General features: G+C 53.0%; 1 protein-coding gene across 4 annotated transcripts in view; it reads left to right on the top strand.

The window, feature by feature from the left end:
- The first annotated feature begins 13,870 nt into the window (after nucleotides 1-13,870).
- Nucleotides 13,871-15,845, top strand: part of SFSWAP (splicing factor SWAP) — an 82,442-nt gene continuing 80,467 nt past the window's right edge. For all 4 annotated transcript variants that reach the window (XM_029221278.1, XM_029221252.1, XM_029221262.1 and 1 more), the window contains exon 1: nucleotides 13,871-14,211. In XM_029221278.1, the coding sequence (XP_029077111.1) occupies nucleotides 13,994-14,211 (218 nt within the window). In that variant the 5' untranslated portion in view covers nucleotides 13,871-13,993. The remainder of the gene's footprint in view (nucleotides 14,212-15,845) is intronic.

Below are 15,845 nucleotides of genomic sequence, written 5' to 3' on the forward strand. Positions count from 1 at the left end.
GCTGCCTCCCCCCAACTGTGATGCAGTGAGGCTGAGTCAAGGGGTCTGTAAGTCCTACAAGGCGGTCACCGCAGGGCGGACGGTGAACCTTAGGGAAGCAGCGCCCATCCTTCCCTGGCTCAGCCAGAGCAGCCCAGTGGGCAGCACCCAGACTTGTCAGTGTTTGCACCACGCTGATTCCTGTGGAGTTAGGTTTGTGGGACTCTCTCATCTTTCATAGGCATTAGCTGACGCTGGACCTCAGGTATGAGCGAGGCACACGGGCTGGAGGCCTTGGAGACGTGGCTCAGGGTCCCTGATGGGCGTGTGTCCTGCCCACCGGGCGCTGCAGCCCGGTGCACCGTGGCCCCTTCCCTCCCACATCTTCTGCACGTTGAAGACAAGCCTCCCCGCCCAGGAGGCCGCAGGGGTCCTCTCCCCTTGTCTGGAGTCTCAGGGTCTCCTCACGCCGGTCCAGGGCCGCACACGCCTTCCCCTCTGAAGTTTGAGGCAGCGAGAGAGACTGGTGAGTATTTTTAGGTTTCCCTCTATGCACACAGGAGAAATTTTAATGAGCAGTATTGGCGATGCACTGAGTATGTCTGATGTCCACAGGAGAAATTAGCCCTCTGCTAAGCCAGCTCTGTGCTTTCATTACATGCATCAGATCAATGCTGGGAAAACAAACACAGGCACCAGGTATCCCGGGGACGCGTTCTGGGGGAGAATCCACCGCAGGAAATGCTGCACTCATTAGCGGAGGAGACCGCGGGGGTCTGTCCTCACGGGTCCATCAGGAGGCACTGCGGAGAGGGCCCCGGGGGATGATGGGTTACAGGGCTGAGTGGGGACCTCTAGGGTCCTGAGCAGGTGCCCCCCACGGGGAAAGACGCAGGGGTGTTTGAGCCCCTAAAGCTTTGCTACTCAGACTGGGGTCCCTGGACCTGCAGCATCAGCATCATTGGATCTCGTTGTAAATGCAGGTTCCCAGGCTCTTCCCTCCGCATCGGCCCCTCCAGTGCATCAGAACCCCGAGCATCCTCAGGGCACACGGTTGCCCAGGGCACTCACTGCATTTTCCGGCCGCCTTTGCAGAATCAGGGATCATCTGACCAGTGGATTTGAGTTCTGCCCAATGCCCCGTGAGCAGAGGTGATGGGAGCGGCTTGCGGGTCGTGCCCTGAGGGGATGCAGGGGAGCCCTCCCCTCCCATTTTTCCCATCCACTGGCTGAATGAGGCCCCGTCTGCTTGGGTCAGCTTCTTATCTGGGCCCAGGAGGCCCCAAGGGAAAGGGGGGTCTTGTGAGCTTTGGAGAAATTTAATCTCTTTATCCGGTGCCGATCACTGAACTTCCTGTGGCTGGGCTTCCGCAGCTGCGCAATAGGGATGATGACGGCGATGGTGATGATGGTGGTGAAGATGGTGCCTTATTTCCAGGGAGAGGAGGAAAGGTGATGAGGCAATGGCAGGGCTTGGAGCAGGCCCTGTGCCTACTGTTACTAATATCATTATTACTAATACCTCATGCTCTTGGTGAAGTGGACTTTTCCCCTCCTGTCCTGGGCCCCTGGTTAGAAGGCAGGAAACGAGCTCCCCTTTAGAAAACCTCCTTTCCCAGCTTGTCCTCAGCAGGAGTCCTCTACAGAAGGCATGAATGTCCCGCAGGCAAGCAGGGGACACAGGCCGTCCCCCAACCCTGTACCGAGGGCCCCACTGGGCCTGGTATCCTGGAAGGTGCATTAACATCGCAGACCCTGCTTCCTGCAGTAGCACCGAGATAGCGGCTCCCCTTGTGCTTGGCTGAGGGGAATCAGGAATGGACACCAGCGGGCAGGCGCTCGGTCACTTTGTTGACGAGGCTGATGTGCCCACCTCCTGGGGAGTTTCCAGGGGAGGCGTCGGCGCTGCCCCTGCAAAGCGGTGGGGCTGGCGTCCCCGGGCTAGCGTCTGCACTCCAAAGCACATTAGCCTGGATTGGGAGGGCAGAAACGTCACAGACCTGCCGCATTCAAGGCCTGGTGATTAGTGGGACGGGACATCTTGCCTCGTGGTTTTTTGTTTTTTTGTTTTTTTTTTTTGCGGTACGCGGGCCTCTCACTGCTGTGGCCTCTCCCGTTGCGGAGCACAGGCTCCGGACGCACAGGCCCAGCGGCCATGGCTCACGGGCCCAGCCGCTCCGCGGCATGTGGGATCTTCCCCAACCGGGGCACGAACCCGCGTCCCCTGCATCGGCAGGCGGACTCTCAACCACTGCGCCACCAGGGAAGCCCCAGCACTATTTTTAATGGCTGCTTCGAGAGCTGTGAGAATACTACACAATAATTTATTCAGTGGATCCCTGTTTTTAAACCTTTTGATTGTCTCCAATTTTTCCACCATTATAAATAGCATTGCTATGAGCATAAATCTTCACACGCATCCCTGAATACTTCCTTGGGATGAATTTCTAGAAGGAGCTGCTGGATAAACACATTTTAACCTTGAAGCTGCTTCAAGCCCATTTCCCAAGGCCTGCGTCAGGGCTGCCCCGCCTGGTGGTGCAGGTTGCACACGGCTCAGAGGTCCCAGAAGGGGCAGGAAGGGTCTGAGGAGGAGCCTGTGGTCCACTCCCCGGTATCCAGGTGTCCCCTGGAGCAGGTAACTTTTTCTAGTCTGCACAGAGGCACAGAAATTGCTAGCAGAGCCCTGGCTGAATTGTCAGAGTCTAAGGTCAGAGGAGTCTCCTGACTGAAACCACCCACAAGGGGCCCCAGGGGGTGGGGTCGGGGCCAGCGACTGTCCAGTCTCATCCAGGTGACCCTGAGCATTGCCCAGGGTGAGGTGCAAAGCCCTCTCCCTTTTGCCCACAGCCCCTGGGCCTGTCTGTCAACAGCAGGCACGGATTCCCCCACTGGTCACCAGCTGAGTGATGCCTGTCTGCGTCCTGAGGGTTTGCCTAACCCCACAAATCACCCCACGTGGACCAGACATGCCCCGTGGTCCTGGGAGCCTGTGGATCCCAGAACGGAGGATGGGGCCTGGGCAGCAGCCGGGATGCTGGTGGGGACCGTGAGGAAGTTCCTGCCCCCGACGAGGGGGGTCGGATGGACTGAGCTGGGCTCTCCCTCTGAGCCCAGTGCCTGGGGCCCCGGTCACGCCCAGCACAGGGAGGGGTGCTGGCGTCTGGACAGAGAGCTGTGCAAGGGGAGACGTGGCCTGAGGGAGCCGTCCCAGCCGAGTGAGCTCACAGCCCCGCGGGGGCCCTGCGGACGGACGCCGTCCCTGTGAAGACCCCAGTCCCCAGGCTCGGGAGCCAGCTTTGTCCCCAGGGGCCAGCCTGGGGCTGCGCAAAGAGGGTCTCTCCTCCTGGGCCACCCAGTGCCTCTGCTGTGGGGGTGGGTGTCCCAGCTGAAATCTCTCAAGGTTTTCACAATTACACTTTATGGGGAAATCCCGGCAGAGCGCCCGCCTCCATCCACACTAGTGGCAGCGGTCACCTCGGAGCGATAGCGCGGATCTCAGTGGGTGAAAACACACTTAGAGGAACCCCTACGGCAACCTTCCAGGCAGAGCTTTGCCCGTCTGAACGGAAACGGCCCCTCGAGGGGACCTGCGATGGGAGAGTCAGGACCATCTTCACCGCAGAGACAGCAGCGGGGGTCTGGGAGCTCCAGCCGCTTTGATTGCGGACTTAATGCACTGACCTTGTGCAACTTCAAGCCCCCGTTTGGGTGCAGAAGTGGCTCTTTTGAGATGATGGGCTTTTAATGATCACCCTTGACCCTGTCAGCTCAGTGACTGAATCTACAGGAGAGACAGAGACAGGGAGGCAGAGAGATGGAGAGACCGAGACAGAGAGAGACAAAGACAGATAGAGAGAGACAGAGAGATAGAGAGACAGAGACAGGGAGACAAAGGGAGACAGAGACAGGCAGAGACAGATAGAGAGACAGAGACAGGGAGACAGAGAGATGGAGAGACAGAGAGAGACAAAGACAGATAGAGAGAGACAGATAGAGAGACAGAGACAGGGAGACAGAGACAGATAGACAGAGACAGAAAGAGAGACAGAGACAGAGAGGAAATGGCATTAGGAGTGTCTTCTGGGAGGTGCAGGGTGGCCCTGCCGGGACCCTACTCCCCAGTCCTGTGAGGTAGGGTCTGGGCAGGGCGGTGATTTGGGGTTTTCCTCTTTCCTTCCTCTGCAAAGAGACGTGGAACCAGAGCCAGAGGATGGGGGAGAGAGAGGAGGAGAAGCATCACGTGTCTGCTCCAGTGACAGGAAGCACTGATCCCAACGGGCACGTCCATGTGTCCACGTGATGGTACTGAGGCAGGAGATGGGCTCCAGGCTAGACATTTACAACTGGCCTCCTGTTCACACTTCCTGGGGTGAGAAGAAGATGGGCTCCAGGCTGGACATTCATTACCAGCCCCCTGTTTACATTTCCTGAAGCAAGAGACAAACGGGCTCCAGGACTACATATTTATGACCGGACTCCTGTCTATATTTCGAGATCTGCACCTCGATATAAAAACCAGTAAGAGAAATAGGGTAAATAATCGGACGTTGGACATTTTTGTGGCAGGAACAGAGTGGGACTACATCCTGTTAAAAGATCAAGAGGTCATACATCTCCCATCCTTGGGGCAAGGGAGACATTGCACATGCGCAGAAAGGCTCCTTGGGGGTCAAAAAGGAGGGGGCACCACCCCATAATAGGTGATGCTAAGGCCGTCCCATAGGCCTCTGGGCTGGGATCCATCTTGGAAAGAAGCTGCCCACGTGTGTTAGGGAGGGTCCTAGGGCAGAGCAGATGTGGAGAAAGAAACCAGATAATTGGCCAGAGGTGAACAGAGACCCAGAAGACCTGTCCTATATAAGTGACTTAACTGCCTCTTTACTGGGGTCCTCCTCGTTAGGGGGGACGCCCACACCCTTGCTCTCCGGTGTGCATCTCTGCCCTGCTTCTGTCTTAACTAAACAAGCTGTTTCTCGGTGTGCTCTCCCACTTGTTGTTGTGCTGTGTCCCTAACAATAAACTTTGCACCTGTTTTTACAGTTTTGCCTCGATGAGAAATGCGTTTTTCACTGGGGGGCAAGAGCCAGGGGGTGTGCTGGCGGGGATTCCTGGTTTTCATCCAGGCTCCCCAGGTTCAACTCCCGGGCAGGGAATTAAGATCTCGCTTCACGCCACCACTCACTGCTGCTCCTCCGAGATCAGTGTTAGACCCACTGAGGGAGAGGCCAGAGCAGCTGGGGAGGCCTGGGACACAGTCAGGACACCACCTCCCCACCGTATGGCTTTGAGTTCACGGGCCCTAACAATTGTTAGTGTTGAAATATGGGAACGCGTCTCTAACCGTGGTGAACAGGCACTGCCCCAAGCCCCGCAAGCGCCCGGCCCTCTGCCAGCCTCCTCAGGACCTGGTGACTAAGGGGTAAACGCCTGGCAAGGCTGAGTCGGGGAGGGGCAGGGGAGGGACACACTGAGTCCACAGGGACAGCCACTCCCCGGCCCCAGGACAGCATGTACATGCCAGAATCCCGGAATTGTGGCCCAGAGTTGCAGACATTCCAGTTCTTCAAGAGAAGTTTCCAAATACATAAATATTGCTTCAGATTTTTAAGAAAACCCTCTGTGGACCAAACTTGACCCATTCCAGACAGAATGCAGACCGCAGGCGGCAGAGAGACCTTTCTAGTCCAAAACCCACCTATGTCCACATATCCCAAATTCTGCAAATCTTCAGGTCCCCTAAATCCACCAATCTTCATTTATTTACACGGGGAATTCAGACTTGGAAGCTGAGTGGAGCTGGGGCATTGCCCAGGGAGAGCTCAGCTGGGTTTTGTTCCTGTGAAGCCGCCCTCTCCCGGCCCACTCGCTCAGACGACCCTGACTCGGCCTCCCGGGGCCACGGGCAGGGCTGTGAGAGCCCAGACAGGTTTATCCAGCACTTCGACAGTGAATGTGATCCCTGAGATTTAACTCTCTGGGAACAAAACCGTTCCCCACCCCACCCCCGCACAGGAAACAGCATTTGCCACCATCATCATTTCTACACTGTTCACTCACCAGCCATCGTCTGTATGCTCAACAGCCCGCCCAGCCCAGTAGACTCCCGAGCACCGGTCCCAGCACTGAAGTCGCGCCTCTGGGCCTCCTAAATCCAACCTGCCGGGGTCAGCCCACACCCCGCTGCTCTTTCCCACCTCCAGGTCGGCCAGGCTGGATGCCCTGCCGCATGCCTGGCTGCCAGCCTCGTAGGCAGGAGGTAGGTGGTTCCCACGGACCCCAGGCTCTGGGAAGCAGGAGGCAGAGGCCAGCTCTCTGTGGACTGGGCCCAGGTTGTGGAGGCTGTCCTTGCCTGTGGTGGCCCGTGGCCTTCTCTGCGTGCGTGCTTCCCTACCGGGTTCTCCTAATGACAAAATGACACAGCTCTGGCAGGTGAGCAGAGGAAGGATGGTGCCCACAGTGAGTCTCAGTGGGATCAGAGAGCTAAATTTAGAGAGAGCCGTGCATTCAAATGTGGACACACCCCAGGGGATGCATCACCCAGCGAGCACGGCGGGAGGACATCTCACTTCCCGGAGCCCCTGGCGGAGGCGGCCGCAGTAGCTGGAGCAGTCCCAGTTCCTGAGGAAGTGGATCCCTGTGGGGCATGCCCGAGCGACTGGTTATAGGGCAGACGCTTGGGCTTTTCCAGGGGTCTGAGAAGTGCTGACCTCCACAAGTTCCCCCCTACCGGAGCCCCTTCGTTAAAGTATGATTTTGCTGGTTCAAATCACATGTAAAATCATGTAGGGATTTCCCTGGCGGTCCAGTGGTTAAGACGCCGCGCTTCCAATGCAGGGGGCGCGGGTTCCATCCCTGGTTGGGGAGTTAAGATCCCACATGCCGCGGGCCGAGGCCAAAAAATAAGTAAATAAATAAAAGCATGTAAAGCAGAGATTGAAAGATGTTTTATTGGGGCCTGCTTCTTCCCACTTTAAAAAGGGGGGAAAGACGTTCACATAAAAACCCAGACTTTCACCTGCACCTCGGTGGCCCTGGGCTGAGGTCCGAGCAGGGCGTGGCCAGTGTCCCTTTCCCCTGGGCTGGGGTGCGCTTCCCTGCTGGGGCATCCTCATCGGTGTTACATGCCTGAGCCCTTTCATGTTCCCGATGTAGAGGAAAAGACTATTTGGAGACTCGTAAAGAACCAGGTTGTTTTTTAGAGGGATGTAAGAATTTTGAGGCTTAGAAAAGGGAAATTTAATACAGGGTAAATCAGCAACTCCATAGACCACCTGCTCCTTGTGGAAGGAAATCCACCAAGAATTGGTCTCAGTGGAAAGAAAATGCTTTCCAACTTTGTTTCTACCGCTGATTTGGAGGAGAGTCTTGGGTGAAGGACAGGGTCGTTCTCGGATGCCCCTGGATGACGGCAGTTTGATGCCACCATTTCTGTTCTTTCTGGGCTCATTTGACAGATGGCAAAGGATGTAACTTGACAACAGCAGAAAATACTAAATGCTCTCGCACCTGTTTCAGAGATCACCAGTATACCCGCACACACTTAAATCATACATGCCCCTCAGTTAAATCCCCCAACATGAGGGGCTGGATGCTTTCTGCAGTGGTGCTGGGCTCAGAGTAGGCACTAAATAGACCTTTACTAACTCATCTCTACACCAACCTTGGTCTCTCCCCAGCCCAGTCCTAGTTTCCAATCTCTACACTCACCTGTGCTTCCATAGCTCAGAGATGACAGTGCAGGCCACACTGATCAACAACAGTGTCACCTGGGTGTGGTCCCCACAGTGAAAATGTCCAACGACAAAAGCAACCTGGTCTGGATCTGTACACCCCAGTGGGAAAGCTTGGTGGCGTCTTCTCAAGCTGAATGCCTTAACACATCAATTCCACCCCTAGGTATACACCTGTCGATTTCAGCGCAAAAGTGTGTAACCCTGGGCCCTAAAAGGCACACACAAGCATGGTCATAGCAGCACTGACCCAAACTGAAACTGCTCAAATGCCATAAACAGTAGAATGGATAGATTACTGGTGGCTTTTCACAATGGGAAATTATTCAGCACTAAGAATGAAAAACCTAGAAATCACACACCATGATATGGATGACTTGCAAACATGACGAGTGAGACACTGAATATAGAAGAGCACATGCAACGTCATCCCATTCACCTAAAACATAAAAATAGGCAAAACTGATCTACCATGATAAAAGTCAGGGAACAGCTACCTTTAAGAAGGAAACAAATCAGTGTATCATGATATATGGAAAAGACCATGATTTTTTTAAAATAAATTTATTTATTTTTGGCTGTGTTGGATCTTCGTTGCTGTGCATGGGGTTTCTCTAGTTGTGGTGAGTGAGGGCTACTCTTTATTGCGGTGCACAGGCTTCTCATTGCGGTGGCTTCTCCTGTTGCGGAGCATGGGCTCTAGGCACACGGGCTTCAGTAGTTGTGGCACGCGGGCTCAGTAGTTGTGGCTCACGGGCTCTAGAGCGCAGGCTCAGTAGTTGTGGTACACTGGCTTAGTTGCTCCGTGGCATGTGGGATCCTCCCGGACCAGGGCTCGAACCCATGTCCCCTGCATTGGCAGGAGTATTCTTAACCACTGCACCACCAGGGAAATCCCAAGACTATGATTTTTAAATGGGCAGAAGATTTTAATAGACACGTCGCCAGAGAATATATCTGAATGGCTAATAAGCACGTGAAAAGACACTCATCATTAGGGAAAAGCAAACTAAAGCCACAGTGAGGTACGCACCCCCTAGAATGGCTAAGATCAAAGAGATGGACCATGCCAAGTACTGGTGGGAATGGAAAATGGTGCAGCCATCTGGAAAACAGTGTGGCAGTTCCCCAAAAGTTAAATACAGTTACCATATGTATTAATTTCCTACTGCTGCTGTAACAAACGGCCACAAATTTAGTGGCTTGAAGCAACACATTTATTTTCTTTCACTCTGGAGGTCAGGAGTCTCAAAGGGGCTAAAATCAAGGTGTCGGCAGGGCTGGTTCCACCTGGAGGCTCCAGGGGAGAGTCTGTTTCTCACCTCTTCCAGCTTCTAGAGGCACCTGCGTCCCTCCAATGTGCTTCTGTATTCAAGGCCAGCTCCCCAAACTCCCACCTCCGTCTTACAAGGATCCTTGTGACCACGTTGAGCCCACACAGATGATCCGGGATAATCTCCCAACTCCAGACCCTTAACTTAATCCCATCTGCAAAGTCCCTCTGGCCATACGAGGCCATGTCGACAGTGAACGTGTGGGTACTGACACCCAGACACGTCTATACAGAAAGATGAAGCTCCTTGGCGGGCAGGAGTACAGGCCCGGGGGGGGCAGGCAGCCAGGGATCTGTGACCTCGGACAAGTTAACAAACATCTCCAGGTAAGACTGAGATCACAGAGCACCTTCATGAAGGGGCCATTAAAGAAGAAAATTCAACTGAGCAAACCTGAAAGATCTTACTGCCTTGGGCTTCCCTGGTGGCGCAGTGGTTGAGAGTCCGCCTGCCGATGCCGGGGACATGGGTTCGTGCCCCGGTCCGGGAAGATCCCACATGCCGCGGAGCGGCTGGGCCCGTGAGCCATGGCCGCTGGGCCTGCGTGCCCGGAGCCTGTGCTCTGCAACGGGAGAGGCCATAACAGTGAGAGGCCTGTGTACCGCAAAAAAAAAAAAAAAAAAAAAAAAAAAGATCTTACTGGCTTTATGCAGTGGTTCATGAATCAGGCAGCATCCAATCTAACAGATAGAAAGAAGCACCAAGAACCTGTACAAAATGAAAGACTTTTATAGACAGAAGGGAAGAGGAACAAGGAAGTCATACTAGACCAAAACTGGGCTGGTTATTGCAAGGTTACTTTCCTGTAGGAGGTGACAGGCGTCTAAGAGGCAGGTGACCTAACTGGTGCTGATCTAGTGATTCCTGGTTCACAGGTTTAAGGTCCCATTTCTGGAGAGCCAAAACCGTTATTAAATTAGGTCTTAGTTTGGTGATGTGGGGCTTAGCATAATCAACTCCATTTGGGGACTGTCGTCTTGTTTTTAGCCAGGCCTCGTGAGGACCAATTGGATAATACACGTGCTCAGGAGGGCACCTATCTGCCCTCATGTCCACTATGGTCCTTCTGCCCAGTGTCACGAGGGGCTTGGCCTGCAGGCGGAGCCTCCAGGCTCCCTTGCCCACTGGCGTCACCTCCGTCCAGCAAATGCTGAGTTTGGGTATTGGAGGGTGGGAGGGGAGAAGCCTGTGTAATTCTCTGCTTCTCTGTTTTGAAAGGCATCTCCTGTTCTATCTGTATCTTTTTCCTGATTCCAGGGCTCTGCACAGCACCTCCTTCACAACCCCAGGTCTGACGGGGCCACCTTCCCCCTGCTCAGCCAGCATCCAGGATGGTTGGGGTGCCAGCTCTTGTTTGTCTCAGGGTTGCCCCACCTACTCCTGATTCAGCTCTTCCTACACCTTTGTTACCAGTCCAGGGTACTAACTTCCCTCTGTAGAACCACCTTTGTTTTCCTAAGAGAACCCTAATTGAAAAATGCTCGATAATATAAGCTATTATTTTTAAATTAAGCATGCTCAGATTCATAGAAATTGTATGCCCCTTTACAGTATTTATGTGTTTACATGTCTTCCCCCTGCCTTTTATGAGTAGGGATAATGTAAAATGTAACAGACATTGCTTATTTGCCCACCCAATACCCATTCTTCCCTTCTTTGTTAGCAAAGAATCTTTATTCAAGGAGACAATGCATCTCACCTAGGGGCCGCGATGTTATCGGCCACTGAATGAAATTTCCAAACGATAGACAAGGCATTGTCATTAATTTTTGTCCAACTGGGGATACAAATACGTTTCCTATCATCCAGGGGTTCACAGTCCTGTGAGGTGCACTCAAGTGCCTGACACATGGTAAGTGCTCAGGTGAGATGGGTGACTGATACGCTTTTTCATAAATCTGAACGCAAGCTGGGACCCATGACCTGACATAGGACTTATAATCCTGATTTACTGCATTATTCACAGAAACTCTTGCGAATGTATAAAAACTAAATCACATTTGGTTGAAAAGGACAAAATTGCACGAAGATGGACCTAGAAATCTAGACCATATAGACCCATTTTCTATGACTATTTACTTCCAAAAATGTATCACCCCTTCACAGCCTGTGCCTGCCAGTGTGGGGTGATCTTAGGAGAGGCATTTCCTCTATGGCCTCACCCAACTAGGCTGTGACTAGTTACCATTCACGTGGCCAGTTAGCATTCATGGCAGGGACCTGGCTAGGTTCTTAGCCTCATTGGACGGATGAAGTAACTGGAGATCAAAGAGCTCCAGTTTGAGTGGACTGAGCTAACGTCCACAGCAATGGACAGGGCTGGCCATCCTACCCATCACGACTGCCCAAAACCCACCCACACTTTAAGATTCTGGTTGTGTTAAAAAGTAGGCATTCCTGTGTGGGAAGAATGTTAATGGAAGTTATCGGCCATTTCAAATTACAGAATAGGAAGGAATCTTCCAGATAATATAAGCAAACTTCTTTACTGTGGTCCACAATAAGAACTACATCTTATGACCACGTGTGTGTGGCTGAAATAAAAATATCAAAAAATAATAACAGCTTACTCCCGAGATGCCCTTTATTCTTCTTAAAAACATTAAACAAAAATGCACTTGTCAGGACTCCCCTCGTGGCGCAGTGGTTAAGAATCCGCCTGCCAACACAGGGGACACTGGTTCGAGCCCTGGTCCAGGAAGATCCCACATGCCGCAGAGCAACTAAGCACGTGTGCCACAACTACTGAGCCTGCATGCCTAGTGCCCGTGCTCCACAACAAGAGAAGCCACCGCAATGAGAAGCCCACGCACAGCAACGAAGAGTAGCCCCTGGTTGCCATAACTAGAGAAAGCCTGCGCACAGCAACAAAGACCCAACGCAGCCAAATATAATAAAATTATTTTTTAAAAATGCACTCCACAGAGTTGTCAACACTCCTGTAACTATCACTCAGCTCAACGAATAGAATGTTTGCAGCATCCCATCAGCCCTTCCTGATCATATAACACTCTGCTTCCCCCACGTCCCTCACGTAATCATCTCTTTTAACATTGCTTTACTTTGCTTTAATCTTTTTTCTTTTTAAAAGCAACTTCAATTTTATTTATTTATTTTTAAATTTTATTTTTTGGCTGTGTTGGGTCTTCATTGCTGCACGTGGGTTTTCTCTAGTTGCAGCAAGCGAGGGCTACCCTTCGTTGCAGTGCGCGGGCTTCTCACTGTGGTGGCTTCTCTTGTTGCGGAGCACGGGCTCTAGGCATGCAGGCTTCAGTAGTTGTGGCTCGCAGGCTCTAGAGCGCAGGCTCAGTGGTCGTGATGCACGGACTTAGCTGCTCCGCGGCACGTGGGATCTTCCCGGACCAGGGCTCAAACCCGTGTCCCCTGCACTGGCAGGTGAATTCTTAACCACTGTGCCACCAGGGAAGTCCCCTTTGCTTTAATCTTTTACCACCTAAACACTATAGCTTAGTTTTGCCTGTTTGAATTTTAGGATTGAAATCACAAAAGTACTATTTGTACTTTTCTGTCTTGCTTCCTTTGCTCAAAATTGTTTCTGATTCATCCAGGCTCTTGCTCGTAACTGCAGCTCATTCGGTTTCATTGTATATTCCACTGTGTATATTACTATACTACAATTTATTTAAGCATTCTGTTGTTGATGGACACTTGGGCTGTTTCCAGTTTGGGGTCATTCAATAATGATGCTATAATAGTGGGAAGCAGCCGCATAGCACAGGGAGATTAGCTCGGTGCTTTGTGACCACCTGGAGGGGTGGGATAGGGAGGGAGGGAGGGAGACGCAAGAGGGAGGAGATATGGGGATATATGTATATGCATAGCTGATTCACTTTGTTATACAGCAGAAACTAACACACCATTGTAAAGCAATTCTACTCCAATAAAGATGTTAAAAAAAGAAACAAAAAGTTGCTATAAACACTTGAGTCCAAGTCTCCTGCAGGTCTTGGGGTATCAGGTAAGACAAGTGGAACTGCTGGGTACTGGTAAGTATGCTGACCTTCACTAGATAGCGACGGTTTTAAAAAGGGGTTGTACCAATAAACTAAATAAACAGAATAAGAAACAAAAAAAAAACAAGCAAAGTAACCCCGCATCCAAGTGACAGGTCTCCGCAAACGGGGTCGCCACCAGCGCCCCCAACCACTTTTCTCCCACATGGGTCCCAGGACCCCCAAGTCCGTCACCGCGAGGGGCTTCCCGGTTTACTAAGCTCTTTGACACCCGCTAAGGAAACCTTCCGTGGTACGCGAGACGAGGTTCGTGACCCCCAGGACCGAAAACAAACCAGGGCACCAGAAGGCCATGCGACCCATCCCAGGGCACAGCCTGTCACCCACCCCCCGGGCCTCAGAGTCCCGGCCCCAGGGCACCCGACCCCACGGCCCCCCAGCTCCAAAGCACCCGACCCCACGGCTCCCCGGCCCAGACGGCGTCCAACAGGAAACCTCGCCCAGAAAAGGAACATCCGCCCCCACCGAGCCGCGCACTCGGCCCACGAAGCACCCGTCCTCCTTCCGCCCGGAGCCGGGAAGGGTCAGGGTGTGGGCAGCGCGCGATCCAAAGCTGCGCTTTCGCCACTGCCCTGGACGGCCGCCGCAGAAAAATAAAAACGAAAAACACGCTCCCCTCTGATAACTGCGCCCCTAACGTGGAGGCGCCTCCGAATGCGAAACGCTAAAGCCAAATCTTTTCTAGCGGCTCAAACTGCCCCGGGAGTAGCGAATCTGCAGAACCTGCTCGCCGGAAGTAGGGCCGCCCCTCGCCGGAAGTTGCACTTCCTCCATTTTGTTGCCCGCTATGGCGGCGGTGTAGAGGTTGGGGCTGGGATGCGGCGCGTTTGACTGAGGGGGTAGGCCAGGCGGAGACATCGGGGACATCGTCGCGGCGCAGAAGAGAACCAGCCTGGACGCCGGGGACGCTGTCATGTACGGCGCGACCGGAGGCCGCGCCAAAACCGAGAGGAAAAGCGGCGCGAAGGAGGAGGCCGGGCCGGGCGGTGCCGGCGGTGGGGGGAACCGAGTGGAGCTGCTGGTCTTCGGCTATGCCTGCAAGCTGTTCCGAGACGACGAGCGGGCCTTGGCCCAGGAGCAGGGACAGCACCTCATCCCCTGGATGGGGGACCACAAGATCCTCATCGACAGGTCGGTTCCTCCCCCCACCCGCCGGTCCTCCCCTTCCCTCGCCCGCTTGATTTCGTCTGATGTTGACTTGATGGCCAGCACTGGAAAGGGGTTTTCTGGAGCCATCAGGGATCCGGGGGGACACCCACTCCCCTGTCCCCACATCCCCCTGGTTTTCGGGGGGAGGGGGACGGTGAAACCGGCCCTAAGGCCCTGGCTGGAGCTGCGTGTCGCGTCTGTCGCCGGAGGGATCGTCTCTGCCCCCGCAGCCCCCTCGCGACCTCTCACTCTTGTCGCTGGGTTGCAGTTGCCACTCCGGGCAGTGGAAGCTGCCCGGGCCCTGGGCCTCTCCTGACCGGCGCTCTGGAGCCCTCCGCGCTCCCATAGCTCGGTGTGGGAGGGAGGGCAGCCCGAAACGCCGCAAGCTTGATGCCGCAATTAGATACCTCTTGGGTCCCCTGAGTTGGCTTTGAACCAGTCGTACCCGCAGCGCTCTCTGTGGAGCGCGCGTATTTTGCCGGCTTGACATTTGACTCTCCCCGACTCCTCCCCCATCCTGTGTTAATCCCATGAGTTTGACAGATTCAGGCCGAGGGTGAAGTTGCTAATCAATTGGAGGCCAGTTGACTTCGTGCAGACACTGGCCTTGCTCTTAGACGTAGCGTTCTTAGGGCTGGTTTCACTGTCTCTTAAAACTGAAGGGTGGGGCTGGGATCCATATGTGTTCTTTTCAAATCAAAGGTGCTTTAGGTAATCACCCTGGAGGGTGTTTAGCCACTTTGGGCAGAGGGCTCCCGGGATTGGATTTCTAAAGATGTTTGATTTGAAAAGGATGACCTTACGTGATGTAGGTTGTTTGCTCTCTTCCCCTCCCATGTTTTCAGTCCCTCTTTCCTTCTCCTTGGGATTTTTGTTTGTCGGTTTGGTTTTTGCCAATTTGGCAACTCTGCTTCTGGGGCCCGGACTGAAAAGTAACCGTGACCAACCATTAGACTGTGGAATAGTCTCCGAGTGAAGGAAGCCCATCGTTTGAGACAATTAAAACTGGATTCTGCAGAGCCCTGGAACATGACTGTAGGGATGACCTCTGAGCTGGCCAGAATGGACACATTAATGACCAGACGGCTTTTTCCATCCCCGACGTTTCCATTTGGAGTTAGATCTAGACAAGAAGGACTCATGGACGGAGGGTGGCCAGCTCAGGTCTGGACCTGAGGGCCCCCATGCTCTGCTCAAGCATGCTGTGCCTTTAAACTATGGTTCCTATTGAATCATGCTGCCTGAGCTGTCAGGCAGCTTCCTTTTCCAAAGTGTTACTTGCGGTATTTATTATTAAAGTTTGATAAGCGAGAAAATCTGAGCTTTTTATACAGTTTTCCATATCATTCTGTATACGGTGGGAGTTAGGTCTTCCAAAACCAGTGGGGAGCAAACACCACACATGTACATGTGTAATATTTTAAAATAATGATCTACATTTGTAAGTTAAGGAGGTTTACAGCATAGTAAACATAATTTTGAAATGTAATAAAATGCAATAACTTGGCTACCCTGAAATTTTTGGCCTTTTTTTCTTGTAAATGTCTTTTTTTACCTGTAGTATTTTCTGGTCCTCATTACAAAAGTCAGCATTAAAAACTTAAGCAGACTTTTGT

Source organism: Monodon monoceros, unplaced genomic scaffold (genome assembly GCF_005190385.1).
Source record: "Monodon monoceros isolate NGI ecotype Baffin Bay Population unplaced genomic scaffold, NGI_Narwhal_1 Super_Scaffold_1, whole genome shotgun sequence".
In the NCBI taxonomy this organism is placed as follows: Eukaryota; Metazoa; Chordata; class Mammalia; order Artiodactyla; family Monodontidae; genus Monodon; species Monodon monoceros.